Below are 13,470 nucleotides of genomic sequence, written 5' to 3' on the forward strand. Positions count from 1 at the left end.
TCATGTTCAGCTTTCCTTCTTTTGCCAGAACATTATGCAACACTGAAGATTAAACTCTGACGGGGAAATTTCAAGGCAGGACCTGAAGTATTTGGCCTGGTGTGATTAATCAAAGTGAGAATCTCCGGCGCCGTAGGGTTAATCAGTGTGGTGGATCTCTGAGGTCGAAGGGGAAATACAGCAGATAGTCATATGACGTTCAGAGTGTGTGACTGTATTTGGTAATAACCTCTCACCCGGCATGTGACTCATCACACCAAACATGGCTGCTTCCACCCTGGCATTCAAATCAAGCCTGGTGATGAACTCGAAGCGTTTCCTATCACCTTCAGCCCAAATAAGGCAGCGACCAGAAGCGAGCGTCATGGGCGACAGGAGGGGCGGTGGGCGGCGGCGGTGGCACCGCAGCCAGGTGTTTGACCTCAGTGGGTGGTGGGGCGGTTGATCCTGTTTAACCTGTGAAACCTGAACCGAGAGAGATGAGGGGAAGAAGAAGGACTCTCATTTTGATGCAATTTAACGCCTGCTGTTCATCATCTGCAACACGCGTCTCATCATGATTAAGATCCCACACAGAGAAAATAAATGATGAAGTGGTTACATTTTCTATCCAAAAGGTCAAAGGTGACCTTCACCGTGACATCATCATGTTTTCTGTCCATACGTCAACAGCAGAACTCAGGACCAGAAGAACCTGTGAAGAACCGATCTCAGGTGTCCACCTTGAAACTGATTGTGTTGATGTTCTGTGCTGAACGTGTGTGTGTGTGTGTTTGTGTGAAGCCTCCTCGCTTTGCAGTCTGTAGCTTCTCAGCAGCAGCGTCCACGTTTGAAGCTTTGCAGTCCACCACGAGCTCGTTGGTTTGAGTCTCTCAGTGGCGGCAGATGTTACGCGAGCCTGGACAGACACGCATGGAAACTGAAACTTGACTGGTGTGTGGAGGCGTAAAAACCACAAGGATGTGATTCTGATCTTCTGAAGGACCTTTTGTTTTGCGCATAAACCCAACAGTTGGTGTACAGATTAAATATTAAAAGCTGCATCTTAATCAGACCCGCTTAAACAAATGTGTGTGCGTGAAGCCGCAGTCACGTCCATACTTCAGTATGGACGTCGACTTATTCTTCTCTGACCACCTGATATCAGAAGATAAAGAAGGTCTTGCTGCCTCTGGCAACCAATTTCCATATCTGACTCTTTAATATTAACAACAATATTTGCCTGCCTCTTAAACAGGAGGTCAACAGTGATGAAACCAAACCAGAAAGTCTGGGGAAATTCAGACACACACACACACACACATTGCTCCACATGATGTCACACTCCCTGCTGCAGAAACAGTGTATGTGACTGTTTTTTGAATTAAATTCTGGGTTCAGCCTGAGTTCAGCACAGAGAGCGAGTGAGAACAGAGCGAATAACCAACGACTGATCGCGTGGAGAACAAAACCCACGACGTCAAGTCACTCAGATGGACTTGTGACTCCAAAACAAGCTGGAGCCTTGTGACGAAACCAGAGAAGCCGACAGGCAGCACAGGATTCAACTGCTCTTTTCCACGGATTAAGAAAGGAGATTAATTACGGAACGTCCCTTTAAGCTCATTCTGTCCCTTTAATTAAACGTGAACTCTTATCTGCCATCCCACACATTCACTGCACTCCACAGTCTGACTCCTCTGGACTTTATTTCTTTCTCTCCTCCTCTCCATTTGGTATGTTGTTTCTTCTCTCTTTCTTTCTGCCTTCTCTCTCATTCTTAAATTCATCTCTCCCTCTCTCTCACACACACACACACAGTTAAACCCCTGCTCGGTGGCCCTGCTGTGTGGTCACTCTCTCCTCTTCCTCCTCCTCCTTCTCCTCCTCCTCCCCCACTTAGCAGCAAAGACCAAGTGCCTGCTATTGCGACCAATCGGATGTCTGATGTTGGTCTGAGGGCTTTGTGATTGGCTGATTCTGTGTGAGCAGTTTAGGTGAGGATATTTGGTCCCGATGCTTCCTGTTGACTCGGTAACAGACGAGTCTGTTGTGTGTCGCCGGGAGGTCCTTCATCCTCCTCATCAGGCTCTGTTTGTTATGTAAAGGCTGAAACAAATAACAAACAGTTGTTCCCGAAAGCAATTAATCTGCTAATTATTTTTATCATTTCATTTGTGTGTGTGTGTGTGTGTGTGTGTGTGTGTGTGTGTGTGTAAAGTGTCTGAAAGTAATGAAAATTACCCAAAGACCAGTTTACTGTCATATATCACAAAGGACAGTACTTAAGTAAAAGTCCCAATACAGCAAGGTAAAAATACTCCATTACAAGTAAAACTCCTGCATGAAAAGTCTTACTTAAGTAAAAGTAAGTAAGAATGAAAAACATAAACATTACATAAAGTAGTTGGAGTGTTGAGTCCTTGTATGAAATCTACTAAAGCCGTCAAATAAACCAAGTGGAGTAAAGTAGCTGAAAACGGAAACAACACGTACACCAAAACTGTACTTGTGTGAAGTATTTAAGTAAATGTATTCGTTGACTTTCCCTCGCTGTCGCTGTATCCACCGTGCAGCGCGAGGGTCATCCAAGGCCTCGCGAGGCAGCAAAACATGTTCAGGACGGAGTGTTTTCATGCAGCTCATGTACCAGATTGTCATGTTTACCATCACTGTAAACATCTGTGGTGCGTCTGTGTGTGTGTCTGTGTGTGAGCAGCGAGGGTCGCGACCTCACGTCTGCTAATCTGCGGTGCCTTCCAGATGTGATGGAGGTCGCGGTGGTGCTGTAAACATCTGCAGCACCACAGCCTGATGTGAAGGGTGATCCTGATCCCGATCCCGGTGCAGAGAGTCTACGTTCGGTCCAGCAGGATCCCTTTGTGCCTCTGAGGGTTCTTACTCACCTCATGTGCTCTCCCTCCTCAAAAGGTTTTGGTTTTTCCACGTGAAGCTCACGTCCCCCTGACATATCTGAGCTCCACTCGCCTGATTTCACACCACAGCTTTTATAATCTCATTTATTTACATTCATCTAACGCACACACTCTGAGACATGAACCACAAGACAAGTGAATATATTTCTCCTTATCTTTATTCATATAAAAAAGAAAAAAAAGTACAAAATTATGTAGAAAGTTTACAATAGAAAAAAACAGCAAAAACACACTGCAGGTGATGACACTGAGTATCATCATCATCGGAGGAGGAGGAGGAGGAGGAGGAGGAGGAGGAGCAGGAGCAGGAGCAGGAGGAAGAGCAGAAGGAGGAGGAGGAGGACGAGGAGGAGGAGGCGAGCCAGGAAGTGCACTCTCACAAGAGAAACAACCAGGAAGTGAGCGGCTGCTTACAGAACCTTCTTTAAACCTGTTGTGTGTGACGACCGCGAACGCGCTCTACAAGCAAACCAGAGTCCACCGAGCTGGCATCTGGCTGAACGTCTGCGGGTTTCATTTTGACTCTGAGAGGCGTGAACAATCAAAAAACATACAAACACAGGAGCTCGGGCCAAGTGAGAGCAAATCACTTCCCTGTTGAAATTTTGGAGTAATTTTAAGTGTCAAAAATCGTCCACATTTCACTTAAATGGGACCTGAAATACACGTTGAAACACTTGCTTCAACTCAAAGTACGTTACAGTACACAAACGTGTATTTTTATCATGCGTAGCACCACATGTTGCTCCTAATTTGCACTGGAATGGAAGGGGCTATCAGTTCAGTGCGTCTGTGTGTGTGTGAAGTTAAAAAGTGTTGCTAACTTCGTCTTCTTTGTGCTTTAAGAGGAGGAGAGTTTTGGTACTTTTAACTTTCGTCTTCTGATGAACACACTGAAAGCCAATACATCACTTTAAAGTTTCCGGAGCAGCTTGTGAGCCAAACACAAACACGAGACCACACGGCGATTTGTTTTTAAAGCGAGGATATCAGTGAAGTCGTGCTGCTGTTTTTGAATTGAACTGATTTTTATCTCGGGTGATGGACAAGACGCACCGGTTTCTAAAGTGATGTATTTCAGCTTTCGTCTGATTCAATCTCATCTTTAACAGTTTCAACTCAAGTACAACTTAATTCATAGTTTTAATCAGGAACATAAGAAAAAAAATAAATAATACAGGATATATAAAATTAAAAAAAACCCAACAAGCTACAGTAAGTCTACATTTCAAAATAAATTATGCTCTTAATATGAGCAATTAACATTTTCTCTCAAGCTACAGTGAAAATAATCGCACAACCAAAAGGGGGTCATTTTACAAACGAGCCGTCGAATTCTCTTCAATCAAAAGATCCAAATCATAAGTTTTCCTTTTACCTCAAATCCACTGGATTTAAATTGACAATCTGCTCAGAAATACAAAAGGATCTCCAACACACAGTGAACTCTCACTCCCGTAAGTATTTTCAAAGTCCAACAAGGTTTTCGCATCACTTAGATTCAGAATATTTACAGAAGATCAAGTAAGTATAAACACTGTCGACTCAGGCGGGGCGAGAGCGAGTCGGCTCCCAACGCTGGCTGCATGAACGGCGTGGACGATCCTACAGTGGCAAAATGAGTGTGTGTGTGTGTGTGCGTGCGCTCGGTGGGGACTGAGATGTTTCTGTCCTCAAATGACCTTCAGTCACGCTGAAGCTGCATCATTTGAATGTAATGCAAACGACACTTGAGTTCAGAGACTGCAAACAAAGCACTTAAAGAGTGTGAGTGAGAGTGTGTGTGTGTGTGTGTGTGTGTGTGTGCAGCTGATTGTCCTGACTGTAAAGATTGGGCCTCAACAGAGCGCTGAGCAGAAAGGCACGTCGTACGATGGAGTGAAGCAGATTGGGAGGGAGGTTCACTCTGTGCTCCGTAGTGGAAAAACACCCGACTTTTCCCTGCCATGCAAACACAGCGTTTCTAGTTTCACAGTTTAGAAGAACAGGATGCAAAATAAAGACGGCAAAGTGACGCGCACACGTCAGACGAGGGTCAAGTCATGTCCGTTATAATCCTCCGAATCAGAACGTCTTGTATGAAAGCGAAATGAAAAAGTTCCAAAAGATAACACTTCCCATTTTTTAAAGATCCATACTTTCTGAATGTTTTTACAACGACATCTCAGTCAGTCAGTGTTTTGACCCAGGTCTGCCAACACACACACACACACACAGAGTGACTCACACACACACCTCATTCACACCTGCTACATAAAGAGCTCCCCTTCCCACCCCGAAATGCTGACAAAGACAGAGAGCATGTGGACTTTACAAAATATACAGGCGAGAAAGTGACCGTCAATCCGTCAGCTGCAGTCTGGACCAGCAGACTGACTGACAGACAGACAGGCAGGCAGGGTCCAGTTTCCACAGGCAGCAACCCTGATCCAGGGAGGCGGCGACGCCTCCAGCTGCTGGTCTCATCCCCCCAAATTCTACGTTCAGGCATTCAGACATTTGATTTGTTGATCCTCAGGTTCAAATGGACAACAGTGCAGCGACCAATCACGGTGGTCCCACCCACGAGCAGCAGTCCAACGGTCAGCGGCCAAGTCCTGAATGTAAAAAGCCGCCACGGTCACCGACGGCTGCAGGCGAGACGGCGCTCTACGTGAGCCTGTAGAGAGTGCTGAGACTCTGGGCGATGAAGTTCAGGAGTCCTCGGCAGGCGTCTCTCCAGTCCCGCCAGTGGGGGGCAGCGTGCTGTGAGACAGAGACACTGAGGATTACGTGGTGCAACGACAACAACCAGAAGCTCAGTGTCATCAAAACCAATGAGCTCGCAGTGGACCACAAAGCTTCAAACATGGATGCAGAGAAGCTACAGATTCTAAAACATGGAGGGTTCACACACACACGTTCAGCTTCAAGATGGACACCCAAGATCAAAGTCACCAGTTCAGGATGAGACCACATGTGAAATCTGGTCCCAATCTGCCCCTCTGGTCCTGAGTTCCGCTGTTGAATAATGGACACTTGGGCTAAACTTGAATAAATTCCCTCAAGGCGTTCATGACAACATGATGGACGCTCAACCTGAAGACACGACGCCTCCGGCTGCAGCTAACACGGGCAGGCGCGCACACACACACACACACACACACAAACGAGTTTGACTGACCTCATGTGACTCGTGTTCTCGAGGTGCTGCTTTTTGGTTAAAAAGTAAAGTATTTTTCAAAAAGATCACTTGAAAAGTAAATGAAAGCCGATCATTCGATAATCCCTTAAAGTGGACGGACAAAAGCAAAGTAACATGATGTCATGTTGGGGGAGAGAAGGGAGCAGGAGGGGGAGGAGGAGGAAGCAGAGAGAGAGGGAAAGATAAAAATGTCTGTGTGGAATTATGAGGAACACTCAGCTCAAGAGGATAAACAAGTGTGTGTCTGTGTTCAGGAAGCTGCTCTGAGGTTAACCCTCCTTCCTTCCTTGCCTCCTTTCCTTCACTCCTTCCCTCATGCTTTTGGTTTCAAACTGCCCATTTAGGAAAAGTATCTGACTGTGCTTTTGGCCGGGCGGTAAACAACACACACACACACTCGATTTCCTCAGTTTCCCCTGGAGAATATTTCATGCACACACACACACACACACAGAGCTGACAGACAGGGCAGGAGACAGTTCAACGAGGGCAGAAACCTGCCACACATGTCTGTCACGCGCTCGTAAAGCGTGTGTGCGCAATCCACGTCTGAGTCAGAGCCAAGAGTGGGTGACGTCATCTTTGTTTATGTGCAGGGGAGAGAAGAGTGTGTGTGTGTGTGTGTGTGTGTGTGTGCAGAGGGAGGAGGAGGTGCAGGGGAGGGGAGCTGCTGCCAACTCCTCACGCGATCCACAGCACACAGGGAGGGAGGGAGGGAGGAGATAAAGAAATAACAATAAAGTGAAACAGGCAAACAGCAGCGGAGGAAAATTCTGCTGTTTAATGTGTGTTTTTCTTCCAGCTGGATCACTTCAGCGCTGCTGTTTGAACATGTCACGTGCTTTTAGGTAGAAAGATTAACTTTGCTCACAGTTCTCACACTACGAGCGTCTGATAAAAACCACAAACAAAGTTACTGAATCCGCACAGCGAGTTACTCTGGGTGCAGCGACTCGCACAAAGATCGACGATTAAGAAAAAAGGAAGAGAAAACACAAACGAGACAAAGAGGAGGAAAGAAAGTGAAATGAGAGAGGAAGAGAACAACACACCACATCGACTCACTCTCTCACACACACACACACACACTTATTGATCGACCTTCACACGCACACACACACACGTGTTGCTACACATGCATCCAAACTCACATGCTCATCCGTGCAAGAACACATTGGCTTGATGAGAATCAATGTGACTGCATAGACACACACACACACACACACACACACACACACACACACACATACATACAATGTTCTATTCTGTGTGACAGCTCAGTCGGAGCTTTCTGAAGGCAAATCCTTCCACTGTAAGCCATTAAAAACCGAGTGTTACACACATGCTTGTTTGGAGGTCAGGAGGCATCAGAGAAAACATGGCGGTTGTGACTGAGTTGAAATGGTTAGTTTTTAGCCTCATTCTGGGTCTAAATGACACAAGGAAACTCTGAGATTAGCGGCGTTAGCGTCAGGTTAGCGTAAGTGTTTACATGAACTTATCTACATTATTACTCTGTGCTGAACGTGCACGGTTCTCCTCTTAAGGTTAACGACTAGCGACTGCTCTTACCGCTCTGTGGAGAACCGCAGAGTTGAATTCATCTCCGATGGACCTCAGCTGCTGGGCCAGCCTCCTGACCTCCAGCTCCTGCACCGCCTCCTCCCCGGGGGCTCTGTGGCGCGGTGAACCCCAGGACGGGTGCTCGTTCCGGGGCAGCAGGTCAGGCAGAGGTCCCTGTCGGCTGTAGGCCTCGTGACGCTCCTCTGCCTCTGAGTCTGCAGCGGGAAAGAGCAGATTTATTCAGAAAAGAAGACATCAGCAAAGACGAAAGCCTGTTTTAACTGCTGTTCTTCCTCTCGTCTCTCGAGAAGCAGAGGATGAAGTGCTTTAATGGGGGCACAGAGCCTCACCTTATGCCTAACTGATTCTCAACGAGTGAGCAAACACACCAAAACACACACACACACACACACACACACACAATGCCACACATGGACGTCACTCCCTGACCAACGTGGGATCCATAACCATAAAGGTTCAAATGTTTTGCTTTCATGGATGTTTTAACTGGCACTGGAACAGCAGGAGGACATGAAGTGGATTTTCTTAATCTATAAAATAAGATCTATCTTTGACATTAATAATGTGATTAAAATAGCAACTGAGGCTCCCGATGAGGTTTTCTGAGGAATGAGGAATTCTGTTTAGCTGCCCTCACACACACACACACACACACACACATATTTCTGAAGGAGCCTGATGGGGTGATTTATTTTCCTCTTCATGGAACTTGGGAGAATAATCTCTTAATCTGCTTAATGAGTCTGGTATGCAGAGGTACTGTGTGTGTGTGTGTGTGTGTGTGTGTGTGTGTTTTCAGTGTTGGCAGACTTTGTGTCTGTTTTTTAACAGTCAGATACCTGAAACGTCCATCTTCAGCGTGACAAACAGGCCGAATGCTACGAGAGATCTTGTGGGGATCATTCTTTTTTGGTTCACTGAAAAGTCCTGCTCAACGTGTTGCTGATCTCGTTATTTCTCTTGTTTCTTAATTTAAAAAGTGTTAAATCTATCCTAAATTATATCGCATTAACAGTTAACCCTGCACACGCCTTCGGGTCCCCGGCTTGTATTTTTTACTTTGTCTGCAGCTTTTTCTCAGAGAAAATGGACCCCCCTGGCAACCACCGCATCTGCTCTGCCAGGAGGATTACAACTGATCCTTTAAAGGTGCAGGTGACCAGAGAGAGACAGAAAAGAGAGAGCGGAAGAGGAAAAAAAAGAAAAAAGAAGAACAAATGGAAAACCCTGGCCTGTTGCCAAGGTAACTGTGAGGCAGCTCTAGTGGAGACGTCTCTGCGTGATTGGCCGAGAGAGCGCAGGGATGAGATGTGATAGGCTGGATGGAATGGAAAGGGGAGGGACCGAGGGGGGATAAACCTGACAGCCTGACAAGGTGACAGAGATGAGACCCCCCCCCCGACCAGCTGGGAGGCAGGAGGGACGGAGGGGGTACAAATAACAACCAACTAACTAACTCGCTGTCAACCATTTCTTATGCCATGACTAATAAGTGACTAATTAACTACCTGCAGTATCTGACTGACCGGTTCTTTGCTTTACTGCTTGATTTGCTGTCCAATTAGGAAACCTGTGGATTATCCCAGGCGGATAATTGATTAACTGGGTTACTGATTGGCTGACTCAATAATTAACTCACTGGCTGGAAAGCAAACTCCCTCATTAGCTGGCTCACTGTGTAAACTCATTGATAAGACTGATAATTCTGACTAGTGAACTCACAAACTTAACTTCCTGGCTAAACAGGAAGTGTGACTGGTGACACGGTGAAGATGAGCGACTGATCTGACTTTGTGCTGCCCGGCTGAGGCGCTCAGAGCAGGAGGAAATGCTGCACAGTGTTTCTCTTTTGCAGCCAGGGTGGAGAGGACATGTCTGAACATGCCCGAGATGCACAGCTGACCTACAGCTGAGAGGGTGGGGGTGGAGGCTGAGGAGGACAGGGGGGTGGAGCGACTTATCTGTTAACACTGTTACAAATCTGTCACAACACAGTGTATCAGTGCCAGATGTAAAACTGGCCATTCCTGAAACCTGCTGAGCCAGTGCTGCCACCTCAATTTCCCTTTCGATCCCCGCCGGATACTGAATGTTTAGCCTGACTCTACATGATCCTTCCCGTGATAATACGAGGTGTCTCCCTCCTCACTGAGCTCAAAGCTCTCCTGTTTTGGCTAAACACAAGAGCCCAAATTAAACAAACTTCAAAATCATTTACTTTGCGAACAAAGAGGATCACTCACTGACAGCAGTAGCAATAAACATGCTGCCTGAGACATAAATCAACAACTTAAAGGCCCTTTTACTATCCAGCGTGGCAACTTTTGCTCACAAAATACTAACATTTACAAAGAAACTGAACGAGATACTTTAATACTTCTCACTGACGATGTACAGCCAAGAAACAGGCACAAGGTCTCCCCGTACTGCAGACAAAAGAAAGCAGAGAGTTTGTTTTTGTCTTCTGGACTGACTCTCAGGATTGCAGCTTTAACCTCCCCTCCTCACGCGTCTCGAGGCGTCCATCGCCTGCTGAGCAAAACCGGTTTGAGCGGTTTTACTGTCTGAGACCTGTGAGGTTTCCTGATACACTGGCCTGCTGGTTACGAGGCGATTTTGAGGCTGTAGAGTCACATGTTTTTCTCTGGGACAGCTGCAGCACATCCCTTCTTCGCCTCCTCCCTCCTCCACCTGTTCCTCATCAACACAGCCCAAACAGTTTCCTGTCATGGTAATACAGCCCCGGGTGCACATGACTGATACTCTCCTGCTAACTGATAATGTTTATTTAAGGGCGGAGGCCTGAAAGGCAAACTGAACAGTGTGGCTGAGTCCACCGTCTCATCACAACCCACATTCACTGCTGCTCATCTGTTATCTCCACAGCTTGCTCCTGCAGTGGTCAACGTGCCAGCATTGGCCACAAATCAATGCTGACCCTGTTGTTGTCATTCTGGCAGGCTAAATGACCACTGATGTGCTCACCTCTCACAACTGCGGGATGACGCCAAGCTACAACTCACTCGCTCTCAAAGATTTTTTTTACCTTTCGATGCTTCATCCCAGTTGTACAAAGTCATATCACCTTACCTGACTGCTCTCCGGAGAAGCTTCCGCCCCTCGCGTCCCTCCTGTTGCAGGGTGGTGAAGGAGGAGGCGTTGGTGATGGCGATAACACAGGTAACTGCGGGTGGGTCTGGGGCTCGTCTTGGCCCTCTGGGTGTGGGTAAGGCAGCGGATACGACAGATAGACAGCCTGCAAAGGGTGCAGATGGAGGTGATTATGGTGGAGGTGCGCGGGGCCGGTGACAGTCCCAGAGCTGGTGGTGATGGTGGTAGTGGAGAGGAGGCCGGGCCAGGTTTGGAAGGGGCGAGGCAGCTCCATGCGGCAGCTGTTGTGGCGAGGAAGAGGACCATTTCGTCCTCCTCCTCCCGTTTCCCCGACGCTCTCGATGGTCTCTGCACGGGCCATCTCAGCAGAAGCCTGAATCACACGGGGACAACATGCAGGCACAAGTGAATGTTGAGTGATAAACGTCTTAAACACGTGGTCATCCGAGACATACATGCAACTGAATTAAACTCTTTAGCATTATTATTTTATTTATTTTCCAAAAATTACATTATGTTTAATTATTTTTATATATTATTGTATGCTATTGTAGAATGGAGTCACCCCTCATTTTGCACTAAAGGCTAATCTTTCAGAATCTTTTTATTTCGTTTTAAAACTTATCAAATTATGATAATGCAACAACTTGCAAACTGTATTTTTACTCGACAGCAAAGGGGCCGCAGATCGGACTGATGAAAAAACACGAATAAATAAACATTTTACGGCCCATATTACAGAAATCCACTGTTCTAATTTTAGCACCATTGTGTTTTTCTTTTCTCCGCCCTCTCGCTCTAAACCAGTTTGACCCACCAACCTATATTCTCTCTCGGCCGCTAGGGGGAAGCACCCGCGACTCCCCTTCATGAGCACGAGACTTGTGTTTGTAAACAAATCGGAGAAGCGCACGCGCACACACGCGCAGGCGCTGAGCTGAGAGGCGCGTGCGCAGCGACGTGCCACGCGACTTTATAACGGCGGTAAAAGAACGTTGATGATGAAGGAAAATGTCCGCGTTCGGGCATTCATCGAGCAGAAAACGGTTTTCCACGTCAAGTGTATTTAATGAAAATGTCCCCAAAACACATCCGCGCTCGCGCCTGAGGACATGGTCGCTCGTTACATTTCCAAATCACACGCTAAAAACCCCAGAGTGAAGAAATAAAACCCCCTACCAGACGAGCCACCGTAGTCGTTTTCCGTCAGAAAATTAATGAATAATTTGTCTCCAGTGCGTTAACGACGACTTTATGACAGTAGAAACACATTCGACTTTGATGTTGCCGAGATTTTAATGAAATTTGTATAGCACGATTGTATATCATCAAGCTGCAACCATATTTTGAATGTTTCGCTTTTCGCAAACACGTTGTTAACTTTTCAGCATCTGTCACCAAGTCGGTACCGGTCGCAAAAGGAAATAAACACGTCGAAGTTCAGCTCACCGACTAATGAAACAGAAGCCCAACAGCTACGCGTGTTGCCGCACATTTGTCACGCGGTACGTGTTCTTTTAAAAGAGCGACAAATGCAGCGTGCTTTTTTTTCTGACAGCTGGGCAGATGATGCAACGCCGCGCTGTCAAACCACAGCCAACTTCTGCAGCCGTGAAAACGACACCGTTCATCCACGCCGAAGCACTTACTTGGTCTATGTGACGATCCGTGGTGAGGCTGTCTGCAGGTCAGAAAGCGACGGTAACAGGTGACCATCAGAGGGGATAAACTGTGCCCACACAAGCAGCTGATGCGACCGGCCAAGGATCACAAGACGACGTTAAAAAAGTCCACTTTGGGGGGAAATGAGTCACTCCATTTCAAGTTTCCCGCTCCGGATTGTCTCAGTTAATGTTCATCTTATTTTTCCGTTGCAGATTAACCCATCAAAACACATATAACGACGCGCTGTTGTGGCGAATAGAAGAGCTGCTTGATGTCTGCGCTGCTGTCTGTCCGGGCTTTTCGCTGTGAGTGATTTGGCTACGCTTTAAGACGATCTTTGTCACAGCAGACGAAATAGAGCTGACGTCCGGGGAGAATTTCAAAATAAAGCCCACCTGAATACATTTATCGTCTTCGCTATGTCAAAATGTTTGTGACACCGTGGTTTAGGCTTAAATACTACATGCGATTAAACCTACTTTATCAGTGCGATAGTATTACACCATATAGACTCGTATGTATTTTAATGAGTGGAACTGCGCTGTAAAAAGAAAACAGAAATATTCACTCAATAAAATGTCGAAAGCCAAACATAACTTTCCGGAACTGCACATTTGGTCTTATTTTATGTGCATAAAAATGATTTGCCAACTCACCCGATATTAATTTAGAATTTTATCCTTCCCTTAGCTTTCTAAAACCAATTTAATTCTCGGTTTGAGCTTCTTTCTCTTTTCCCGTCTCGTAAACTCAATTGAACGTGCTTTTATTTTGACGGCAGTCATCCACAGTGTGCTCTGGGTCACATGACTTCCTTCACCCCGCCTCTTTCCTCCTCCCTAACAAGTGCTGACATGCCCCCACAGGATGCTGCTGTTTTCCTTCTCTCTGCTCTCTGCTTATTCTCTCTTTTTCTTTTTACCTGCTTTCAATTACATCACACCTGAATGTTTGATACAAAAAAAAGGTTTTTTGTAAAAATATTTATATTTACTCTCCTAGTTCTGAGTC

At 46.4% G+C, this 13,470-nt stretch overlaps 1 protein-coding gene across 2 annotated transcripts; it reads right to left on the reverse strand.

Annotated features, from left to right (window-relative positions):
• Positions 1-3,055: 3,055 nt before the first annotated feature.
• On the reverse strand, positions 3,056-12,790 carry LOC124059704. Of its 2 annotated transcripts, none has more exons than XM_046389954.1 (4): positions 12,444-12,790; positions 10,774-11,167; positions 7,672-7,877; positions 3,056-5,660 (listed from the first exon to the last, which is right to left on the reverse strand). In XM_046389954.1, the coding sequence occupies exons 2-4, from the start codon at positions 11,153-11,155 to the stop codon at positions 5,565-5,567; spliced, it is 684 nt and encodes a 227-aa protein (XP_046245910.1). In that variant the 5' UTR covers positions 11,156-11,167; positions 12,444-12,790; the 3' UTR covers positions 3,056-5,564. The 2 variants fall into 2 exon arrangements, with proteins under 2 accessions (XP_046245910.1, XP_046245911.1); XM_046389955.1 differs by lacking the exon at positions 12,444-12,790 and adding an exon at positions 12,244-12,424.
• Positions 12,791-13,470: the final 680 nt, after the last annotated feature.

This window comes from Scatophagus argus, chromosome 5 (genome assembly GCF_020382885.2).
Source record: "Scatophagus argus isolate fScaArg1 chromosome 5, fScaArg1.pri, whole genome shotgun sequence".
Taxonomy (NCBI): Eukaryota; Metazoa; Chordata; class Actinopteri; family Scatophagidae; genus Scatophagus; species Scatophagus argus.